Genomic DNA, 25,780 nt, shown 5'->3' with positions numbered 1-25,780 from the left:
GCAGCGATACGTTTTATCCTAGCATTCCCCCTCCAACCTGCAGGCAGCGATACGTTTTATCCTAGCATTCCCGCACCAGCGCTGTGCTCCGTTCAGTACAAGTTCTGTCCTTCTCTGCCTTCATGCAGTGTTGATTTTAGCTTGTAAATCTTGGTGGGGCAAACTAAGCCACTGCACAACACAACCACTACACAACACAACCACTACACACACAACCACTACACAACACAACCACTACACAACACAACCACTACACAACACAACCACTACACAACCACTACACAACACAACACAACCACTACACAACACAACACAACCACTACACAACCACTACACAACACAACCACAACACAACACAACCACTACACAACACAACCACAACACAACACAACCACTACACAACACTACACAACCACTACACAACCACTACACAACACAACCACTACACAACACAACCACTACACAACCACAACACAACACAACCACTACACAACACAACCACAACACAACCACAACACAACACAACCACTACACAACACAACCACTACACAACCACTACACAACCACTACACAACACAACAACAATTCATGACGATATGATGACTGCTAGCTTGATTCATGACGATATGATGACTGCTAGCTTGCTAACTAAGATTTTGAAAGTATGATGTAGACATGATCTGTCCAATCAAAGCATTGACATAATTGTATCTGCGAAAAATGACCTTGAGCCTTCTTGGATGGATACTTCTACTGTAACTCTATGGCAGCACCCAAGGGGCTTGAATTTTCAAGCTCTACCCCTAGACTTGGCGGTGACGTAGTGCTCCCATGAGTGACAGAACACTGAGCCAATCATGGCGCAACTAGAGAACATTACCAACCCCTATGCTCCGTATTTACCATTAGCTACCCCACCACCACAGAAAGCACTGAGCTGGGCTGAAACACCTGCATTTTGGATGTGCCTGACTCAAGAAAGCAAAAAAATAATGTTTTTATACGGCTTTATTAACTCAAAGATTTGTTTTTGATTGTTTTTTTAACATTTTTTGCAAACTGATATGTGACATATATTGCCAAAATAACATGCAAACAGGCAACAAACCTTTTTTTAGTGGGGCTCAAAACAGATGCCCCACCTGCCCTGAATGACGGGTCGCCACTGGATAAGTAATACTAGTTTTGCAGAGGAAAGGCTATTACTTTCTTAGTTAGGCCCACACCTGTATCCTGTCATTTACAGCTAAATCTGTGAATGGAAGTGGACAAGGCCACATGGGAAAGGAGCAGCACTTCTGGAATGGGCCTCAAAAACCATTTGTCTGCAGCTGCTTCCATCTCCCAAGCTGTTTTACTGTGACATGACCAATGCATTCTCTCTCCAACTACAACTTCCAGTTTCCGTTGAGTGAAAGATAATCATTTTGATGTTGATACCTCACTCTCAACTACAATACGTTCTCATGACGTTTTGAAAAGAAGTCTTTTGAGACAGTCTGTGTGGGATAGGGGTTTGTAGACACGGGTTGGTTTTCAATTTCTCTTGCACTGGTTTGGGCTTGTTGTTGGACCACGTCTCTCTGTCTCTCTCTGTCTCTTTATAACATAAAGGTTATAAAGAGATCAGCTCTGTCAGGTCTCCCACAGCGAAAGGTTTGTGTCTTCAAGACGTCCTGGATGTCACACTGTTTGGGTACTTGCAGGCTTGGCACGGCTATGTGTGTGTGTGTGTGTGTGTGTGTGTGTGTGTGTGTGTGTGTGTGTGTGTGTGTGTGTGTGTGTGTGTGTGTGTGTGTGTGTTGTGTTGTAGTAGTAGTACAGAACTAGATCACCCACAGGGCTCTCTGTTAGTGTTATTCTTCCCCTCACCTTGTTCTCAGACTATGATCATGAGCTTTGGCCAAACAAACAGAAAAAAAGTAACTTGTTATTCCTGAAATACTACTATCTCCCTGGTCCTCTAATCCAAGGTCCTATTGCCTTGAGATGGACGTCAAGACATGGAGGCAATTCCTGATCATCTTTTGGTGTGAATCACAAAAGTAGTCACTATGTACCCTAGTCTAAAGGAGTGCACTATATAGGGAATAGGGTGCCATTTGGGAAGCAACCTTGGACTGTGGTGTCTACTGTCTGTCTGTCTGTCTGTGCATTACAACTGGGTCAGAGAAACCAGCCCCTCGGTCCCTCACCACTGGGTCTGACTCCTCATAAATCAGAGAAACTCTTTTTATTGGTTTCCCTGACTCAGTTCTCTCTAACCACACTCTGTAGTGGAGGTACAGTAACCAGTACAGTAACTAGTACAGTAATCTGGGTTCAAATACTTTTCAAAATAATTTCAAATACTTTATCTGGACTTGATTGAACTTGCCTGGATCGCACAATGGAACCAATAGAATAGTCACAAGAGTGCAAAACTCACAAGTCTGGCACTCTAGGCAGACAAGAGAAAACACTCATTTTTTAGAGTTCAAATAGTATTTGAACCCAGGTCTGACTCTGGTCCACTAGCAGAATTTGGGGGGTTAGAGCATTGTGAAACCCAGAGCAGGAGGGTCTCTTCTCAGGCCCAGCTCCAGCACCCACAGCCTTCCAACCAGCCTTCCAACCAGCCAGCCAGGCAGGCAGGGACACACATGGATGAGAAGGAACTGTAATGAAAGTAGTACAAGTACAGGAAGCTGCTCAGGTGACAGGTTTACGAGTTACATCTTCCTCTTCCTCCCTCCCTCCTTCTCCTCCTCTCTCCTCTTACTCTGTTCTCTCTCTCCCTCTCCCTCCCTCCTCCTCCTCTTCTCTCTCTCCCTCTCTCTCTTCCTCTTCCTCCCTCCCTCCTTCTCCTCCTCTCTCCTCTTACTCTGTTCTCTCCCTCTCCCTCCCTCCTCCTCCTCTTCTCTCTCTCCCTCTCTCTCTTCCTCTTCCTCACTCCTCCTCTTCTGTCCTTCTCTTCTTCACCGCTCTGTTACTAGCTTCTCTTCAGCCCTCTTTCTCTCTCCTCTTCCTCTATTCTCTATCCTCCTCTCCCTCATGTTCCTCCTTTTCCTCCCTTCTTCTCCTTTCTCCTCTACCTCTCATTTACCTCTCCTTTCCTTTCCTCTTCTCTTCTCTCCCTCTACCCTCTTCCTCCCACCTCATACTCTCTCTTCTTCCTCTCTACCTCTTGATCTTCCTCTCCTCTCTACCACTCTCCTCTTCCTTTCCTCCCTCTTCCTCTCTCCTTTTCCTCTCCTCTCTACCACTCTCCTCTTCCTTTCCTACCTCTTCCTCTCTCCTTTTCTTCTCTTCTCTTGGCTGAAAACAAGCCAAGGAATCATCCGTTTGTAAAAGCAAACATAGCAGGATCTGTGTGAGCAAAAAGCCAAGCCTAGCGACTGGAGAAATAGTGTAATGGCCTAATGCCCAGTGTGTGTGTGTGTGTGTGTGTGTGTGTGTGTGTGTGTGTGTGTGTGTGTGTGTGTGTGTGTGTGTGTGTGTGTGTGTGTGTGTGTGTGTGTGTGTGTGTGTGTGTGTGTGTCCAGGAGCATCAGGTGGGAGTGTGAGCAGGGAGGGGAAAGGGTGAGGTTGACCCCTCAGAGGCACATAGCATTGGTGGGATTGTATGCATCACAAATGCCACCCTATTTAGTGCACTACTTTTGACCAGAACTCATAAATCTCTTGTCAAAGTAGTGCACATTTAAAGAAATAGGGTGGCATTTGGGGCACATTCCCTCATCATCCCCTCATCCACTCATCATCCCCTCCCTATCCCCTATCATCCCAGGCTGTCTGTGCTGAATCATGGTAATTGTCTCTTCAATGTGTCTGTGAGCATATGGAAAGGTTTAGCAGACACAGAACATACAGTATATCCTTATAGAGACACAACATACAGTATATCATTATAGAGACACAACATACAGTATATCATTATAGAGGCCAGAATAATACAGAATGACATGAAACACTGATCTGATCTCTGTATTCATACCTTGACCTCTCTGGTCTACGTAATACATCTGACCTGTATATTCATACCTTGACCTCTCTGGTCTACGTAATACCTCTGACCTGTATAGTCATACCTTGACCTCTCTGGTCTACGTAATACATCTGACCTGTATATTCATACCTTGACCTCTCTGGTCTACGTAATACATCTGACCTGTATATTCATACCTTGACCTCTCTGGTCTACGTAATACCTTGACCTCTCTGGTCTACGTAATACCTTGACCTCTCTGGTCTACGTAATACCTTGACCTCTCTGGTCTACGTAATACATCTGACCTGTATATTCATACCTTGACCTCTCTGGTCTACGTAATACCTTGACCTCTCTGGTCTACGTAATACCTTGACCTCTCTGGTCTACGTAATACCTCTGACCTGTATAGTCATACCTTGACCTCTCTGGTCTACGTAATACATCTGACCTGTATATTCATACCTTGACCTCTCTGGTCTACGTAATACATCTGACCTGTATATTCATACCTTGACCTCTCTGGTCTACGTAATACCTCTGACCTGTATAGTCATACCTTGACCTCTCTGGTCTACGTAATACATCTGACCTGTATAGTCATACCTTGACCTCTCTGGTCTACGTAATACATCTGACCTGTATATTCATACCTTGACCTCTCTGGTCTACGTAATACATCTGACCTGTATATTCATACCTTGACCTCTCTGGTCTACGTAATACCTTGACCTCTCTGGTCTACGTAATACCTTGACCTCTCTGGTCTACGTAATACCTTGACCTCTCTGGTCTACGTAATACATCTGACCTGTATATTCATACCTTGACCTCTCTGGTCTACGTAATACCTTGACCTCTCTGGTCTACGTAATACCTTGACCTCTCTGGTCTACGTAATACCTTGACCTCTCTGGTCTACGTAATACATCTGACCTGTATATTCATACCTTGACCTCTCTGGTCTACGTAATACATCTGACCTGTATATTCATACCTTGACCTCTCTGGTCTACGTAATACATCTGACCTGTATAGTCATACCTTGACCTCTCTGGTCTACGTAATACATCTGACCTGTATATTCATACCTTGACCTCTCTGGTCTACGTAATACATCTGACCTGTATAGTCATACCTTGACCTCTCTGGTCTACGTAATACATCTGACCTGTATATTCATACCTTGACCTCTCTGGTCTACGTAATACCTTGACCTCTCTGGTCTACGTAATACCTTTGACCTCTCTGGTCTATGTAATACCTTGACCTCTCTGGTCTACGTAATACCTTGACCTCTCTGGTCTACGTAATACCTTGACCTCTCTGGTCTACGTAATACATCTGACCTGTATATTCATACCTTGACCTCTCTGGTCTACGTAATACCTTGACCTCTCTGGTCTACGTAATACCTTGACCTCTCTGGTCTACGTAATACCTTGACCTCTCTGGTCTACGTAATACATCTGACCTGTATAGTCATACCTTGACCTCTCTGGTCTACGTAATACCTTGACCTGTATAGTCATATCACGACCTCTCTGTGTCACAGGTGGGAATACCACACATTCCAAAGATCGTTCCAGAAAATGAAGAGGCTGTGTGCGTGCGTGCGTGTGTGCGTGCGTGTGTGCGTGCGTGTGTGCGTGCGTACGTGGGTGTGTGCGCGTTTACATTGATTGTGTTACAGTTTGTGTATGCTGAGACCATTAGAATACAATTTGACACAAAGACATGCTCTCTCAGGCTTTTGAGGAATGTGAATTTATGTGAATTTATATATGGATTTCGGTTAGCACAGTTGCATTTAAATATGAATTGAAGTTAGCACTGTTGAATTTAAATATGAATTGAAGTTAGCACTGTTGAATTTAAATATGAATTGAAGTTAGCACTGTTGAATTTAAATATGAATTGAAGTTAGCACTGTTGAATTTAAATATGAATTGAAAGTTAGCACTGTTGAATTTAAATATGAATTGAATTAGCACTGTTGAATTTAAATATGAATTGAAGTTTTTTAAATATGAATTGAAGTTAGCACTGTTGAATTTAAATATGAATTGAAGTTAGCACTGTTGAATTTAAATATGAATTGAAGTTAGCACTGTTGAATTTAAATATGAATTGAAGTTAGCACTGTTGAATTTAAATATGAATTGAAGTTAGCACTGTTGAATTTAAATATGAATTGAAGTTAGCACTGTTGAATTTAAATATGAATTGAAGTTAGCACTGTTGAATTTAAATATGAATTCAAGTTAGCACTGTTGAATTTATATATGAATTGAAGTTAGCACTGTTGAATTGAAATACGAATCAAAGTTAGCAGGAATGATTTTAAATATGAATTGAAGTTTTTAAAGGGTTATAGAGAGCGAGGGAGAGATGTAGGGAGGGAGAGAGAGGGTTATAGAGAGCGAGGTAGAGATGTAGGGAGGGAGAGAGAGGGTTATAGAGAGGCAGGGAGGGATGTAGGGAGCGAGAGAGAGGGTTATAGAGAGTGAGGGAGAGATGTAGGGAGGGAGAGAGAGTGTTATAGAGAGGCAGGGAGAGATGTAGGGAGGGAGAGAGAGGGTTATAGAGAGCGAGGGAGAGATGTAGGGAGGGAGAGAGAGGGTTATAGAGAGGCAGGGAGGGATGTAGGGAGGGAGAGAGGGTTATAGAGAGGCAGGGAGGGATGTAGGGAGGGAGAGAGAGGGTTATAGAGAGGCAGGGAGAGATGTAGGGAGGGAGAGAGAGGGTTATAGAGAGGCAGGGAGAGATGTAGGGAGGGAGAGAGAGGGTTATAGAGAGGCAGGGAGGGATGTAGGGAGGGAGAGAGAGGGTTATAGAGAGGCAGGGAGGGATGTAGGGAGGGAGAGAGGGGAAGGAGGAACAGAAAGGGAGCACCCTCAGTGGGGTTGAAATAAACACCTTCATCCATTTTTCAGGGAAAAGCAGAGATGAGGCAAAGCTGGAAAATCAGATGCTCTTGCCGACCCTGCTCAGGTGTTTATTTTACACCTGCTATGTTAGTTTAGAGAGGGAGGGAGACAGGGGGACAGGAAGAGAGAGGGAGTGGGGGGGGGGGTAGAGAAAGTGGGAGAGAGGGTTCAGAAGTTTACTTCTCATAATAAATCTGCATCAACAGCTTTTTGTGTGAAATATCACTGCTGTCATCAAACCTGATGCTGACGTTAGTATTCTCACCCTGTCATTAAACTGATATGATTTGCATGGTTTTTGGACCTGACAGTTACAGGCTGTGACTTGTTAGCTGGCAACTCAGCTCTCTCTTGGTACAGTCACATGGACAGTATCTGAGCCGTGCAGTACTGACTAGTGGGTAGACTTGACCCTTTCAGCCACAGATCTAGTATCAGCATACCCCTCCAAATCGTATCCTTAACCATCAGAGTGGAAGAATAGAAACTGACCTTGGATCAGCATCTAGGTGTTCCTACTCTGTTTCCTTCCTAACCGTCTGACAGACTGAGACAAGGTCTTCAGACTAAGTGGCCCCATATTCCCTACATAGTGCCCTATGGCCCCCTATTCCCTACATAGTGCCCAATGACCCCCTATTCCCTACATAGTGCCCTATGGCCCCCTATTCCCTACATAGTGCCCTATGGCCCCCTATTCCCTACATAGTACCCTATGGGCTCTGGTCAAAAGTTGTGCACTATAAAAGTAATCGGCTGCCGTTTGGGACACATTCATGGTCAGCGCAGAGGTCAGGGGTCAGACGTTATGGTCAGGGGTTAGACGAGTGAGCTCCAGTGTTCCGGGGAACTCCCTGTTACTCTGACCAACACAGTACTCAATCAAGCCCCCCCCTACATGACCAATAACTTGCATAGACAGACAAAGAGGCTACTATTTCTCGTGTGTGTGTGTGTGTGTGTGTGTGTGTGTGTGTGTGTGTGTGTGTGTGTGTGTGTGTGTGTGTGTGTGTGTGTGTGTGTGTGTGTGTGTGTGTGTGTGTGTGTGTGTGTGTGTGTGTGTGTGTGTGCGCCTGCGTGCGTGTTTTCTTGCCCCATCATAGGAAGCCAGCCTGTCTGTTAGACACAGTCACATATCTATGTGCTGATATCATGGGGTAGAGTGCAGATAGCAGACCTCTATTATACTGAATGAGACTTAGATCACTGGACTCTTTGTCTGCTAAACGGCTGACTCAACTCCTCCATGCCACCCCACAGGCTGGAGGGAGGGAGGGGGGTATTTAGGGAGGGAATGAAAAACAGAGAAAGAAAGAGGGAGTGATGGATGGATGAAGCTGTCTAGAGGAAGAAATAAGCATTTTCTGTTCTTTGCCAGATAGTGAGAAAGTCACTCTTCTCTTCCTCATCTTACTCCTCTTCAATGGACAGATGGTTGACTGCATGTTCACTAGTCTACAGGCCAGGCCTGTGTATCAGAGGGGAGAGCAGATAGTCTACAGGCCAGGCCTGTGTGTCAGAGGGGAGAGCAGCTAGTCTACAGGCCAGGCCTGTGTATCAGAGGGGAGAGCAGCTAGTCTACAGGCCAGGCCTGTGTGTCAGAGGGGGATGCAGCTAGTCTACAGGCCAGGCCTGTGTGTCAGAGGGGAGAGCAGCTAGTCTACAGGCCAGGCCTGTGTATCAGAGGGAGAGCAGCTAGTCTACAGGCCAGGCCTGTGTGTCAGAGGGGAGAGCAGCTAGTCTACAGGCTAGGCCTGTGTGTCAGAGGGGAGAGCAGCTAGTCTGCAGGTCAGGCCTGTGTGTCAGAGGGGGATGCAGCTAGTCTACAGGCCAGGCCTGTGTGTCAGAGGGGAGAGCAGCTAGTCTACAGGCCAGGCCTGTGTGTCAGAGGGGGATGCAGCTAGTCTACAGGCCAGGCCTGTGTGTCAGAGGGGAGAGCAGCTAGTCTACAGGCCAGGCCTGTGTATCAGAGGGGAGAGCAGCTAGTCTACAGGCCAGGCCTGTGTGTCAGAGGGGAGAGCAGCTAGTCTACAGGCTAGGCCTGTGTGTCAGAGGGGAGAGCAGCTAGTCTGCAGGTCAGGCCTGTGTGTCAGAGGGGGATGCAGCTAGTCTACAGGCCAGGCCTGTGTGTCAGAGGGGAGAGCAGCTAGTCTACAGGCCAGGCCTGTGTGTCAGAGGGGGATGCAGCTAGTCTACAGGCCAGGCCTGTGTGTCAGAGGGGAGAGCAGCTAGTCTACAGGCCAGGCCTGTGTGTCAGAGGGGAGAGCAGCTAGTCTACAGGCCAGGCCTGTGTATCAGAGGGGAGAGCAGCTAGTCTACAGGCCAGGTCTGTGTGTCAGAGGGGAGAGCAGCTAGTCTGCAGGTCAGGCCTGTGTATCAGAGGGGAGAGCAGCTAGTCTACAGGCCAGGCCTGTGTATCAGAGGGGAGAGCAGCTAGTCTACAGGCCAGGCCTGTGTATCAGAGGGGAGAGCAGCTAGTCTACAGACCAGGCCTGTGTATCAGAGGGGAGAGCAGCTAGTCTACAGGCCAGGCCTGTGTATCTTAACTGACTTGCCTAGTTCAATAAAAAAAAAAAAAAAAAAAGAGTGAGACATTGCATTGCTTTGGCAATGTAAACATATGTTCCCTATACCAATAAAGCCCCTTAAATTGAGAGGGAGAGAGAGTGGTGCCTGTGTGTGTGTTTTGTGCACATGTGAGAGTGTGTTTTTCACGCTCAACGGGTTACCATGTGTGTCAACAATGGTCCACCACCCAAAGGACATCCAGCCAACCTGACACAATCGTGGCGCCTTGAGTGAGAGTACTCCTGTATGCATTACTGTAGTGATTGACATTTTGAGATATTGCAGTATGCAGTACAGTGTGTGGGCACATGTGCTTGCGTAGGTACTGTACCAGTCGATAGTTTGGACACACCTACTCATTCCAGGGTTTTTCTACATTGTTGAATTATAGTGTAGACATCAAAACTATGAAATAACACATATGGAATCATGTAGTAACCCAAAAAATGTTAAATAAATCTAAATATTTTTTATATTTGAGATTCTTCAAAGTAGCCACCCTTGATGACAGCTTTGCACATTCTGCCTCAGCTCAGACTATACCAAACCAAATGTTTTCATCCCTATACTAGCAGTACTAACAGTACTTTTACACTATGTATTAGTGCCGAGGAATACTGCTATCCAATGTTGCCCGATTCTATTGTAAGCTCAATCAGAGGCAAAATCATACTCAATATTCTCTAATGTAATCCAATTGAGCAGGACATTCCCCAATCTGACAACTGTTGTTATCAGCTGTCCTGGTGATGTTGTGCTGTCCAAACATTCTCTCTCTCTCTCTCTCTCTCTCTCTCTCTCGCTTTCTCTCTCTCTCTCTTCTCTCTCCTCTCCTCTCTCTCTCTCTCTCTCTCTCTCTCTCTCTCTCTCTCTCTGGGAGATGACAACATTCACACTCCGGACAGTCTTGGAATCTGAGCTGGGGAGGGGGGATGGGGGGGGGGGGGGAGTGAGGGGAGGTGAGAAGGGGAAGGGAAGGAGGAGGGGAGATTTATTTGACCATTTAAAAACAATACAACCACATGCCAATATCACGTAATTAAAATAATTTAGGTTGACACAAAAAAAGAATGGGAAAAACAACTAGATATTGTGTTTGGTGAATACACTGTCCTCTCTCCGTCATGTGTACATGTGTGTTCAGGTATCTGATGACTGGGAGGCTTGTGTCGTCATAGCTACCTACAGATAACATTGAGAATTCTAAGATTCAGGTGCCATGAGGTAAATCAACTCTCGTTTGACTCACTCCAGATGAGATGTCGTTATCTTATTGTCTGACCAAAGAGCAAACCACCCACCCATAACATCTGTCTCTCCAGGGCAGTCCAGTTTCTGATGAACACACTGGGTTGTTTCCTTCTTATTGTCTGTGGATGTATTAAGTGTGGATGTGCATGTCCATTCCACCTGATAGTACATGGAAGAGTCTGGAACAGGCTAGATAGGAACCATCCCTTAGAGAGCAGTGGGGTGAGAGACTGAGAGAGCAGTGGGCTGAGAGACTGAGAGAGCAGTGGGCTGAGAGACTGAGAGAGCAGTAGGCTGAGAGAGCAGTGGGCTCGGAGACTGAGAGAGCAGTGGGCTGAGAGACTGAGAGAGCAGTGGGCTGAGAGAGCAGTGGGCTGAGAGAGCAGTGGGCTCGGAGACTGAGAGAGCAGTGGGCTGAGAGACTGAGAGAGCAGTGGGCTGAGAGAGCAGTGGGCTGAGAGAGCAGTGGGCTCGGAGACTGAGAGAGCAGTGGGCTGAGAGAGCAGTGGGCTTGGAGACTGAGAGAGCAGTGGGCTGAGAGAGCAGTGGGCTGAGAGAGCAGTGAGCTTGGAGACAGAGAGCAGTGGGCTGAGAGAGCAGTGGGCTGAGAGAGCAGTGGGCTGAGAGAGCAGTGGGCTTGGAGACTGAGAGAGCAGTGGGCTGAAAGAGCAGTGGGCTGAGAGACTGAGAGAGCAGTGGGCTGAGAGAGCAGTGGGCTGAGAGAGCAGTGGGCTTGGAGACTGAGAGAGCAATGGGCTGAAAGAGCAGTGGGCTGAGAGAGCAGTGGGCTGAAAGAGCAGTGGGCTGAGAGAGCAGTGGGTTGAGAGAGCAGTGGGCTGAGAGACTGAGAGAGCAGTGGGCTGAGAGTGCAGTGGGCTCGAAAGACAGACAAAGAGAATATTGTCTCTTTCTCTTCGGAGAGACGATGGGGCGAGCTGATATGGACAGCTTATCTGAATGCTTTACCTATGAGGCAGCAGTGAAAGAGACTCACTCGTGTGTGTGCGTGTGTGTGTGTGTGTGTGTGTGTGTGTGTGTGTGTGTGTGTGTGTGTGTGTGTGTGTGTGTGTGTGTGTGTGTGTGTGTGTGTGTGTGTGTGTGTGTGTGTGTGTGTGTGTGTGTGTGTGTGTGTGTGTGTCTGCTGTAATCCCAGGGATCATGTAGCACCTGGGAAAGGCTCGCTGTGTAAACACACACACACACACAAAACATACACACACAACCATCATCATCCCTCCCCTCAGAGAAAGAGAGAGCTAGGAGAGATAACACACAGGGGAGGGAGGGAGGGGTGTAGGATTGGAATTCCCAATTCTATATCCCTTGGGGTTCACACCTCACCACTTTTTCCACCTTTTAGTCAGATGAATGAAAAATATAAATGTATTTGTCCTAACATTGGAATATGGTGGGCGTCTCTATCTCAACTTCTAATGGTAGGTGCCAAAGTACACTCTTTAGAAAAAATATGATTTTATTTTTCTTCCAGTTATGTATGATCCACTTGGTTCTTTGTGTGATGTCACATTTGTGTTTGTTTGCTTTCCTTAGTGTGCTAGCCTGTTAGCCTGTTAGCCTGCTAGTGTGTTAGCCTGTTAGCATGTGTGTGGTTTTAGTCTTTACTCGCGAAGTGGCAAAGTAGCAGAGACAAACCAGACATTCAGACTAGTAAACTGTAGTAATGTCATATTGTGATCAGACTAGTAAACTGTAGTAGTGTCATATTGTGATCAGACTAGTAAACTGTAGTAGTGTCATATTGTGATCAGACTAGTAAACTGTAGTAATGTCATATTGTGATCAGACTAGTAAACTGTAGTAATGTCATATTGTGATCAGACTAGTAAACTGTAGTAATGTCATATTGTGATCAGACTAGTAAACTGTAGTAATGTCATATTGTGATCAGACTAGTAAACTGTAGTAGTGTCATATTGTGATCAGACTAGTAAACTGTAGTAATGTCATATTGTGATCAGACTAGTAAACTATAGTAGTCATATTGTGATCAGACTAGTAAACTCTAGTAATGTCATATTGTGATCAGACTAGTAAACTGTAGTAGTGTCATATTGTGATCAGACTAGTAAACTGTAGTAGTGTCCTATTGTGATCAGACTAGTAAACTGTAGTAGTGTCACATTGTGATCAGACTAGTAAACTATAGTAGTGTCATATTGTGATCAGACTAGTAAACTGTAGTAATGTCATATTGTGATCAGACTAGTAAACTGTAGTAATGTGATATTGTGATCAGACTAGTAAACTGTAGTAATGTGATATTGTGATCAGACTAGTAAACTGTAGTAATGTGATATTGTGATCAGACTAGTAAACTGTAGTAATGTGATATTGTGATCAGACTAGTAAACTGTAGTAATGTCATATTGTGATCAGACTAGTAAACTGTAGTAATGTGATATTGTGATCAGACTAGTAAACTGTAGTAATGTGATATTGTGATCAGACTAGTAAACTGTAGTAATGTGATATTGTGATCAGACTAGTAAACTGTAGTAATGTGATATTGTGATCAGACTAGTAAACTGTAGTAATGTCATATTGTGATCAGACTAGTAAACTGTAGTAATGTGATATTGTGATCAGACTAGTAAACTGTAGTAATGTCATATTGTGATCAGACTAGTAAACTGTAGTAATGTCATATTGTGATCAGACTAGTAAACTGTAGTAATGTCATATTGTGATCAGACTAGTAAACTGTAGTAATGTCATATTGTGATCAGACTAGTAAACTGTAGTAATGTCATATTGTGATCAGACTAGTAAACTGTAGTAGTGTCATATTGTGATCAGACTAGTAAACTGTAGTAATGTCATATTGTGATCAGACTAGTAAACTGTAGTAATGTCATATTGTGATCAGACTAGTAAACTGTAGTAATGTCATATTGTGATCAGACTAGTAAACTGTAGTAATGTCATATTGTGATCAGACTAGTAAACTGTAGTAATGTCATATTGTGATCAGACTAGTAAACTGTAGTAATGTCATATAGTGATCAGACTAGTAAACTGTAGTAATGTCATATTGTGATCAGACAAGTAAACTGTAATGTCATATTGTGATCAGACTAGTAAACTGTAGTAATGTCATATTGTGATCAGACTAGTAAACTGTAGTAATGTCATATTGTGATCAGACTAGTAAACTGTAGTAATGTCATATTGTGATCAGACTAGTAAACTGTAGTAATGTCATATTGTGATCAGACTAGTAAACTGTAGTAATGTCATATTGTGATCAGACTAGTAAACTGTAGTAGTGTCATATTGTGATCAGACTAGTAAACTGTAGTAATGTCATATTGTGATCAGACTAGTAAACTGTAGTAGTGTCATATTGTGATCAGACTAGTAAACTGTAGTAATGTCATATTGTGATCAGACTAGTAAACTGTAGTAATGTCATATTGTGATCAGACAAGTAAACTGTAGTAATGTCATATTGTGATCAGACTAGTAAACTGTAGTAGTGTCATATTGTGATCAGACTAGTAAACTGTAGTAATGTCATATTGTGATCAGACAAGTAAACTCTGTAGTGTCAACAGACTAGTAAACTGTAGTAATGTCATATTGTGATCAGACTAGTAAACTGTAGTAGTGTCATATTGTGATCAGACTAGTAAACTGTAGTAGTGTCATATTGTGATCAGACTAGTAAACTGTAGTAGTGTCATATTGTGATCAGACTAGTAAACTATAGTAGTCATATTGTGATCAGACTAGTAAACTGTAGTAATGTCATATTGTGATCAGACTAGTAAACTGTAGTAGTGTCATATTGTGATCAGACTAGTAAACTGTAGTAGTGTCATATTGTGATCAGACTAGTAAACTGTAGTTATGTCATATTGTGATCAGACTAGTAAACTGTAGTAGTGTTATATTGTGATCAGACTAGTAATCTCTGTAGTGTCATATTGTGATCAGACTAGTAAACTGTAGTAGTGTCATATTGTGATCAGACTAGTAAACTGTAGTAATGTCATATTGTGATCAGACTAGTAAACTGTAGTAATGTCATATTGTGATCAGACTAGTAAACTGTAGTAGTGTCATATTGTGATCAGACTAGTAAACTGTAGTAATGTCATATTGTGATCAGACTAGTAAACTGTAGTAATGTCATATTGTGATCAGACTAGTAAACTGTAGTAATGTCATATTGTGATCAGACTAGTAAACTGTAGCAATGTCATATTGTGATCAGACTAGTAAACCTTAGTAATGTCATATTGTGATCAGACTAGTAAACTGTAGTAGTGTCATATTGTGATCAGACTAGTAAACTGTAGTAGTGTCATATTGTGATCAGACAAGTAAACTGTAGTAATGTCATATTGTGATCAGACTAGTAAACTGTAGTAATGTCATATTGTGATCAGACTAGTAAACTGTAGTAATGTCATATTGTGATCAGACTAGTAAACTGTAGTAGTGTCATATTGTGATCAGACTAGTAAACTGTAGTAATGTCATATTGTGATCAGACTAGTAAACTGTAGTAGTGTCATATTGTGATCAGACTAGTAAACTATAGTAGTCATATTGTGATCAGACTAGTAAACTCTGTAGTGTCATATTGTGATCAGACTAGTAAACTGTAGTAGTGTCATATTGTGATCAGACTAGTAAACTGTAGTAGTGTCATATTGTGATCAGACTAGTAAACTGTAGTAATGTCATATTGTGATCAGACTAGTAAACTGTAGTAATGTCATATTCTGATCAGACTAGTAAACTGTAGTAGTGTCATATTGTGATCAGACTAGTAAACTGTAGTAATGTCATATTGTGATCAGACAAGTAAACTCTGTAGTGTCATATTGTGATCAGACTAGTAAACTGTAGTAATGTCATATTTTGATCAGACTAGTAAACTGTAGTAATGTCATATTGTGATCAGACTAGTAAACTGTAGTAATGTCATATTGTGATCAGACTAGTAAACTGTAGTAATGTCATATAGTGATCAGACTAGTAAACTATAGTAGTCATATTGTGATCAGACTAGTAAACTCTGTAGTGTCATATTGTGATCAGACTAGTAAACTGTAGTAGTGTCATATTGTGATCAGACTAGTAAACTGTAGTAGTGTCATATTGTGATCAGACTAGTAAACTGTAGTAATGTCATATTGTGATCAGACAAGTAAACTCTGTAGTGTCATATTGTGATCAGACTAGTAAACTGTAGTAATGTCATATTGTGATCAGACTAGTAAACTGTAGTAGTGTCATATTGTGATCAGACTAGTAAACTGTAGTAGTGTCATATTGTGATCAGACTAGTAAACTATAGTAGTCATATTGTGATCAGACTAGTAAACTGTAGTAGTGTCATATTGTGATCAGACTAGTAAACTGTAGTAGTGTCATATTGTGATCAGACTAGTAAACTGTAGTAGTGTCCTATTGTGATCAGACTAGTAAACTGTAGTAGTGTCACATTGTGATCAGACTAGTAAACTATAGTAGTCATATTGTGATCAGACTAGTAAACTCTAGTAATGTCATATTGTGATCAGACTAGTAAACTGTAGTAGTGTCATATTGTGATCAGACTAGTAAACTGTAGTAGTGTCCTATTGTGATCAGACTAGTAAACTGTAGTAGTGTCACATTGTGATCAGACTAGTAAACTGTAGTAGTGTCATATTGTGATCAGACTAGTAAACTGTAGTAATGTCATATTGTGATCAGACTAGTAAACTGTAGTAATGTGATATTGTGATCAGACTAGTAAACTGTAGTAATGTGATATTGTGATCAGACTAGTAAACTGTAGTAATGTGATATTGTGATCAGACTAGTAAACTGTAGTAATGTGATATTGTGAGACTAGTAAACTGTAGTAATGTCATATTGTGATCAGACTAGTAAACTGTAGTAATGTGATATTGTGATCAGACTAGTAAACTGTAGTAATGTCATATTGTGATCAGACTAGTAAACTGTAGTAATGTCATATTGTGATCAGACTAGTAAACTGTAGTAATGTCATATTGTGATCAGACTAGTAAACTGTAGTAGTGTCATATTGTGATCAGACTAGTAAACTGTAGTAATGTCATATTGTGATCAGACTAGTAAACTGTAGTAATGTCATATTGTGATCATACTAGTAAACTGTAGTAGTGTCATATTGTGATCAGACTAGTAAACTGTAGTAATGTCATATTGTGATCAGACTAGTAAACTGTAGTAATGTCATATTGTGATCAGACTAGTAAACTGTAGTAATGTCATATTGTGATCAGACTAGTAAACTGTAGTAATGTCATATTGTGATCAGACTAGTAAACTGTAGTAATGTCATATTGTGATCAGACTAGTAAACTGTAGTAATGTCATATAGTGATCAGACTAGTAAACTGTAGTAATGTCATATTGTGATCAGACAAGTAAACTGTAGTAATGTCATATTGTGATCAGACTAGTAAACTGTAGTAATGTCATATTGTGATCAGACTAGTAAACTGTAGTAATGTCATATTGTGATCAGACTAGTAAACTGTAGTAATGTCATATTGTGATCAGACTAGTAAACTGTAGTAATGTCATATTGTGATCAGACTAGTAAACTGTAGTAATGTCATATTGTGATCAGACAAGTAAACTCTGTAGTGTCATATTGTGATCAGACTAGTAAACTGTAGTAATGTCATATTTTGATCAGACTAGTAAACTGTAGTAGTGTCATATTGTGATCAGACTAGTAAACTGTAGTAATGTCATATTGTGATCAGACAAGTAAACTCTGTAGTGTCATATTGTGATCAGACTAGTAAACTGTAGTAGTGTCATATTGTGATCAGACTAGTAAACTGTAGTAATGTCATATTGTGATCAGACAAGTAAACTCTGTAGTGTCATATTGTGATCAGACTAGTAAACTGTAGTAATGTCATATTGTGATCAGACTAGTAAACTGTAGTAGTGTCATATTGTGATCAGACTAGTAAACTGTAGTAGTGTCATATTGTGATCAGACTAGTAAACTATAGTAGTCATATTGTGATCAGACTAGTAAACTGTAGTAGTGTCATATTGTGATCAGACTAGTAAACTGTAGTAGTGTCATATTGTGATCAGACTAGTAAACTATAGTAGTCATATTGTGATCAGACTAGTAAACTGTAGTAGTGTCATATTGTGATCAGACTAGTAAACTGTAGTAGTGTCATATTGTGATCAGACTAGTAAACTGTAGTTATGTCATATTGTGATCAGACTAGTAAACTGTAGTAGTGTTATATTGTGATCAGACTAGTAATCTCTGTAGTGTCATATTGTGATCAGACTAGTAAACTGTAGTAGTGTCATATTGTGATCAGACTAGTAAACTGTAGTAATGTCATATTGTGATCAGACTAGTAAACTGTAGTAATGTCATATTGTGATCAGACTAGTAAACTGTAGCAATGTCATATTGTGATCAGACTAGTAAACCTTAGTAATGTCATATTGTGATCAGACTAGTAAACTGTAGTAGTGTCATATTGTGATCAGACTAGTAAACTGTAGTAGTGTCATATTGTGATCAGACAAGTAAACTGTAGTAATGTCATATTGTGATCAGACTAGTAAACTGTAGTAATGTCATATTGTGATCAGACTAGTAAACTGTAGTAATGTCATATTGTGATCAGACTAGTAAACTGTAGTAGTGTCATATTGTGATCAGACTAGTAAACTGTAGTAATGTCATATTGTGATCAGACTAGTAAACTGTAGTAGTGTCATATTGTGATCAGACTAGTAAACTATAGTAGTCATATTGTGATCAGACTAGTAAACTCTGTAGTGTCATATTGTGATCAGACTAGTAAACTGTAGTAGTGTCATATTGTGATCAGACTAGTAAACTGTAGTAGTGTCATATTGTGATCAGACTAGTAAACTGTAGTAATGTCATATTGTGATCAGACTAGTAAACTGTAGTAATGTCATATTCTGATCAGACTAGTAAACTGTAGTAGTGTCATATTGTGATCAGACTAGTAAACTGTAGTAATGTCATATTGTGATCAGACAAGTAAACTCTGTAGTGTCATATTGTGATCAGACTAGTAAACTGTAGTAATGTCATATTTTGATCAGACTAGTAAACTGTAGTAATGTCATATTGTGATCAGACTAGTAAACTGTAGTAATGTCATATTGTGATCAGACTAGTAAACTGTAGTAATGTCATATAGTGATCAGACTAGTAAACTGTAGTAATGTCATATTGTGATCAGACAAGTAAACTGTAGTAATGTCATATTGTGATCAGACTAGTAAACTGTAGTAATGTCATATTGTGATCAGACTAGTAAACTGTAGTAATGTCATATTGTGATCAGACTAGTAAACTGTAGTAGTGTCATATTGTGATCAGACTAGTAAACTGTAGTAATGTCATATTGTGATCAGACTAGTAAACTGTAGTAGTGTCATATTGTGATCAGACTAGTAAACTATAGTAGTCATATTGTGATCAGACTAGTAAACTCTGTAGTGTCATATTGTGATCAGACTAGTAAACTGTAGTAGTGTCATATTGTGATCAGACTAGTAAACTGTAGTAGTGTCATATTGTGATCAGACTAGTAAACTGTAGTAATGTCATATTGTGATCAGACTAGTAAACTGTAGTAATGTCATATTCTGATCAGACTAGTAAACTGTAGTAGTGTCATATTGTGATCAGACTAGTAAACTGTAGTAATGTCATATTGTGATCAGACAAGTAAACTCTGTAGTGTCATATTGTGATCAGACTAGTAAACTGTAGTAATGTCATATTTTGATCAGACTAGTAAACTGTAGTAATGTCATATTGTGATCAGACTAGTAAACTGTAGTAATGTCATATTGTGATCAGACTAGTAAACTGTAGTAATGTCATATAGTGATCAGACTAGTAAACTGTAGTAATGTCATATTGTGATCAGACTAGTAAACTGTAGTAATGTCATATTGTGATCAGACTAGTAAACTGTAGTAGTGTCATATTGTGATCAGACTAGTAAACTGTAGTAATGTCATATTGTGATCAGACTAGTAAACTGTAGTAATGTCATATTGTGATCATACTAGTAAACTGTAGTAGTGTCATATTGTGATCAGACTAGTAAACTGTAGTAATGTCATATTGTGATCAGACTAGTAAACTGTAGTAATGTCATATTGTGATCAGACTAGTAAACTGTAGTAATGTCATATTGTGATCAGACTAGTAAACTGTAGTAATGTCATATTGTGATCAGACTAGTAAACTGTAGTAATGTCATATTGTGATCAGACTAGTAAACTGTAGTAATGTCATATAGTGATCAGACTAGTAAACTGTAGTAATGTCATATTGTGATCAGACAAGTAAACTGTAGTAATGTCATATTGTGATCAGACTAGTAAACTGTAGTAATGTCATATTGTGATCAGACTAGTAAACTGTAGTAATGTCATATTGTGATCAGACTAGTAAACTGTAGTAATGTCATATTGTGATCAGACTAGTAAACTGTAGTAATGTCATATTGTGATCAGACTAGTAAACTGTAGTAATGTCATATTGTGATCAGACAAGTAAACTCTGTAGTGTCATATTGTGATCAGACTAGTAAACTGTAGTAATGTCATATTTTGATCAGACTAGTAAACTGTAGTAGTGTCATATTGTGATCAGACTAGTAAACTGTAGTAATGTCATATTGTGATCAGACTAGTAAACTGTAGTAATGTCATATTGTGATCAGACAAGTAAACTGTAGTAATGTCATATTGTGATCAGACTAGTAAACTGTAGTAGTGTCATATTGTGATCAGACTAGTAAACTGTAGTAATGTCATATTGTGATCAGACAAGTAAACTCTGTAGTGTCATATTGTGATCAGACTAGTAAACTGTAGTAATGTCATATTGTGATCAGACTAGTAAACTGTAGTAGTGTCATATTGTGATCAGACTAGTAAACTGTAGTAGTGTCATATTGTGATCAGACTAGTAAACTATAGTAGTCATATTGTGATCAGACTAGTAAACTGTAGTAGTGTCATATTGTGATCAGACTAGTAAACTGTAGTAGTGTCATATTGTGATCAGACTAGTAAACTATAGTAGTCATATTGTGATCAGACTAGTAAACTGTAGTAGTGTCATATTGTGATCAGACTAGTAAACTGTAGTAGTGTCATATTGTGATCAGACTAGTAAACTGTAGTTATGTCATATTGTGATCAGACTAGTAAACTGTAGTAGTGTTATATTGTGATCAGACTAGTAATCTCTGTAGTGTCATATTGTGATCAGACTAGTAAACTGTAGTAGTGTCATATTGTGATCAGACTAGTAAACTGTAGTAATGTCATATTGTGATCAGACTAGTAAACTGTAGTAATGTCATATTGTGATCAGACTAGTAAACTGTAGTAGTGTCATATTGTGATCAGACTAGTAAACTGTAGTAATGTCATATTGTGATCAGACTAGTAAACTGTAGTAATGTCATATTGTGATCAGACTAGTAAACTGTAGTAATGTCATATTGTGATCAGACTAGTAAACTGTAGCAATGTCATATTGTGATCAGACTAGTAAACCTTAGTAATGTCATATTGTGATCAGACTAGTAAACTGTAGTAATGTCATATTGTGATCAGACTAGTAAACTGTAGTAGTGTCATATTGTGATCAGACTAGTAAACTGTAGTAGTGTCATATTGTGATCAGACAAGTAAACTGTAGTAATGTCATATTGTGATCAGACTAGTAAACTGTAGTAATGTCATATTGTGATCAGACTAGTAAACTGTAGTAATGTCATATTGTGATCAGACTAGTAAACTGTAGTAGTGTCATATTGTGATCAGACTAGTAAACTGTAGTAATGTCATATTGTGATCAGACTAGTAAACTGTAGTAGTGTCATATTGTGATCAGACTAGTAAACTATAGTAGTCATATTGTGATCAGACTAGTAAACTCTGTAGTGTCATATTGTGATCAGACTAGTAAACTGTAGTAGTGTCATATTGTGATCAGACTAGTAAACTGTAGTAATGTCATATTGTGATCAGACTAGTAAACTGTAGTAATGTCATATTCTGATCAGACTAGTAAACTGTAGTAGTGTCATATTGTGATCAGACTAGTAAACTGTAGTAATGTCATATTGTGATCAGACAAGTAAACTCTGTAGTGTCATATTGTGATCAGACTAGTAAACTGTAGTAATGTCATATTTTGATCAGACTAGTAAACTGTAGTAATGTCATATTGTGATCAGACTAGTAAACTGTAGTAATGTCATATTGTGATCAGACTAGTAAACTGTAGTAATGTCATATAGTGATCAGACTAGTAAACTGTAGTAATGTCATATTGTGATCAGACAAGTAAACTGTAGTAATGTCATATTGTGATCAGACTAGTAAACTGTAGTAATGTCATATTGTGATCAGACTAGTAAACTGTAGTAATGTCATATTGTGATCAGACTAGTAAACTGTAGTAGTGTCATATTGTGATCAGACTAGTAAACTGTAGTAATGTCATATTGTGATCAGACTAGTAAACTGTAGTAGTGTCATATTGTGATCAGACTAGTAAACTATAGTAGTCATATTGTGATCATAAACTCTGTAGTGTCATATTGTGATCAGACTAAAACTGTAGTAGTGTCATATTGTGATCAGACTAGTAAACTGTAGTAGTGTCATATTGTGATCAGACTAGTAAACTGTAGTAATGTCATATTGTGATCAGACTAGTAAACTGTAGTAATGTCATATTCTGATCAGACTAGTAAACTGTAGTAGTGTCATATTGTGATCAGACTAGTAAACTGTAGTAATGTCATATTGTGATCAGACAAGTAAACTCTGTAGTGTCATATTGTGATCAGACTAGTAAACTGTAGTAATGTCATATTTTGATCAGACTAGTAAACTGTAGTAATGTCATATTGTGATCAGACTAGTAAACTGTAGTAATGTCATATTGTGATCAGACTAGTAAACTGTAGTAATGTCATATAGTGATCAGACTAGTAAACTGTAGTAATGTCATATTGTGATCAGACAAGTAAACTGTAGTAATGTCATATTGTGATCAGACTAGTAAACTGTAGTAATGTCATATTGTGATCAGACTAGTAAACTGTAGTAATGTCATATTGTGATCAGACTAGTAAACTGTAGTAATGTCATATTGTGATCAGACTAGTAAACTGTAGTAGTGTCATATTGTGATCAGACTAGTAAACTGTAGTAATGTCATATTGTGATCAGACAAGTAAACTCTGTAGTGTCATATTGTGATCAGACTAGTAAACTGTAGTAGTGTCATATTTTGATCAGACTAGTAAACTGTAGTAATGTCATATTGTGATCAGACTAGTAAACTGTAGTAATGTCATATTGTGATCAGACTAGTAAACTGTAGTAGTGTCATATTGTGATCAGACTAGTAAACTGTAGTAGTGTCATATTGTGATCAGACAAGTAAACTGTAGTAATGTCATATTGTGATCAGACTAGTAAACTGTAGTAATGTCATATTGTGATCAGACTAGTAAACTGTAGTAATGTCATATTGTGATCAGACTAGTAAACTGTAGTAGTGTCATATTGTGATCAGACTAGTAAACTGTAGTAATGTCATATTGTGATCAGACTAGTAAACTGTAGTAGTGTCATATTGTGATCAGACTAGTAAACTATAGTAGTCATATTGTGATCAGACTAGTAAACTCTGTAGTGTCATATTGTGATCAGACTAGTAAACAGTAGTGTCATATTGTGATCAGACTAGTAAACTGTAGTAGTGTCATATTGTGATCAGACTAGTAAACTGTAGTAATGTCATATTGTGATCAGACTAGTAAACTGTAGTAATGTCATATTCTGATCAGACTAGTAAACTGTAGTAGTGTCATATTGTGATCAGACTAGTAAACTGTAGTAATGTCATATTGTGATCAGACAAGTAAACTCTGTAGTGTCATATTGTGATCAGACTAGTAAACTGTAGTAATGTCATATTGTGATCAGACTAGTAAACTCTGTAGTGTCATATTGTGATCAGACTAGTAAACTGTAGTAGTGTCATATTGTGATCAGACTAGTAAACTGTAGTAGTGTCATATTGTGATCAGACTAGTAAACTGTAGTAGTGTCATATTGTGATCAGACAAGTAAACTGTAGTAATGTCATATTGTGATCAGACTAGTAAACTGTAGTAATGTCATATTGTGATCAGACTAGTAAACTGTAGTAATGTCATATTGTGATCAGACTAGTAAACTGTAGTAGTGTCATATTGTGATCAGACTAGTAAACTGTAGTAATGTCATATTGTGATCAGACTAGTAAACTGTAGTAGTGTCATATTGTGATCAGACTAGTAAACTATAGTAGTCATATTGTGATCAGACTAGTAAACTCTGTAGTGTCATATTGTGATCAGACTAGTAAACTGTAGTAGTGTCATATTGTGATCAGACTAGTAAACTGTAGTAGTGTCATATTGTGATCAGACTAGTAAACTGTAGTAATGTCATATTGTGATCAGACTAGTAAACTGTAGTAATGTCATATTCTGATCAGACTAGTAAACTGTAGTAGTGTCATATTGTGATCAGACTAGTAAACTGTAGTAATGTCATATTGTGATCAGACAAGTAAACTCTGTAGTGTCATATTGTGATCAGACTAGTAAACTGTAGTAATGTCATATTTTGATCAGACTAGTAAACTGTAGTAATGTCATATTGTGATCAGACTAGTAAACTGTAGTAATGTCATATTGTGATCAGACTAGTAAACTGTAGTAATGTCATATAGTGATCAGACTAGTAAACTGTAGTAATGTCATATTGTGATCAGACAAGTAAACTGTAGTAATGTCATATTGTGATCAGACTAGTAAACTGTAGTAATGTCATATTGTGATCAGACTAGTAAACTGTAGTAATGTCATATTGTGATCAGACTAGTAAACTGTAGTAGTGTCATATTGTGATCAGACTAGTAAACTGTAGTAATGTCATATTGTGATCAGACTAGTAAACTGTAGTAGTGTCATATTGTGATCAGACTAGTAAACTATAGTAGTCATATTGTGATCAGACTAGTAAACTCTGTAGTGTCATATTGTGATCAGACTAGTAAACTGTAGTAGTGTCATATTGTGATCAGACTAGTAAACTGTAGTAGTGTCATATTGTGATCAGACTAGTAAACTGTAGTAATGTCATATTGTGATCAGACTAGTAAACTGTAGTAATGTCATATTCTGATCAGACTAGTAAACTGTAGTAGTGTCATATTGTGATCAGACTAGTAAACTGTAGTAATGTCATATTGTGATCAGACAAGTAAACTCTGTAGTGTCATATTGTGATCAGACTAGTAAACTGTAGTAATGTCATATTTTGATCAGACTAGTAAACTGTAGTAATGTCATATTGTGATCAGACTAGTAAACTGTAGTAATGTCATATTGTGATCAGACTAGTAAACTGTAGTAATGTCATATAGTGATCAGACTAGTAAACTGTAGTAATGTCATATTGTGATCAGACAAGTAAACTGTAGTAATGTCATATTGTGATCAGACTAGTAAACTGTAGTAATGTCATATTGTGATCAGACTAGTAAACTGTAGTAATGTCATATTGTGATCAGACTAGTAAACTGTAGTAATGTCATATTGTGATCAGACTAGTAAACTGTAGTAGTGTCATATTGTGATCAGACTAGTAAACTGTAGTAATGTCATATTGTGATCAGACAAGTAAACTCTGTAGTGTCATATTGTGATCAGACTAGTAAACTGTAGTAATGTCATATTTTGATCAGACTAGTAAACTGTAGTAGTGTCATATTGTGATCAGACTAGTAAACTGTAGTAATGTCATATTGTGATCAGACTAGTAAACTGTAGTAATGTCATATTGTGATCAGACAAGTAAACTGTAGTAATGTCATATTGTGATCAGACTAGTAAACTGTAGTAGTGTCATATTGTGATCAGACTAGTAAACT

The 25,780-nt window shown here is 39.2% G+C and overlaps 1 protein-coding gene across 2 annotated transcripts in view; it reads left to right on the top strand.

Annotated features, from left to right (window-relative positions):
• The window catches only part of LOC115124950 (actin filament-associated protein 1-like 1), a 121,122-nt gene that overhangs the window by 10,737 nt on the left and 84,605 nt on the right, over nucleotides 1–25,780 (top strand). The window contains exon 1 of one of the 2 annotated variants that reach the window (XM_065019873.1): nucleotides 12,002–12,155. The exons of the other annotated variant lie outside the window; for it this stretch is intronic. Within the exon in view, the coding sequence (XP_064875945.1) occupies nucleotides 12,125–12,155 (31 nt within the window). The 5' untranslated portion in view covers nucleotides 12,002–12,124. Of the gene's footprint in view, nucleotides 1–12,001; nucleotides 12,156–25,780 lie in introns of those variants that run through there. 2 annotated transcript variants of the gene reach the window in all.

The sequence above is a fragment of the Oncorhynchus nerka genome, linkage group LG6 (genome assembly GCF_034236695.1).
Source record: "Oncorhynchus nerka isolate Pitt River linkage group LG6, Oner_Uvic_2.0, whole genome shotgun sequence".
In the NCBI taxonomy this organism is placed as follows: Eukaryota; Metazoa; Chordata; class Actinopteri; order Salmoniformes; family Salmonidae; genus Oncorhynchus; species Oncorhynchus nerka.
The sequence above is the reverse complement of the archived record's forward strand: the minus strand, read 5'-3'. Positions and strand labels throughout refer to the sequence as shown.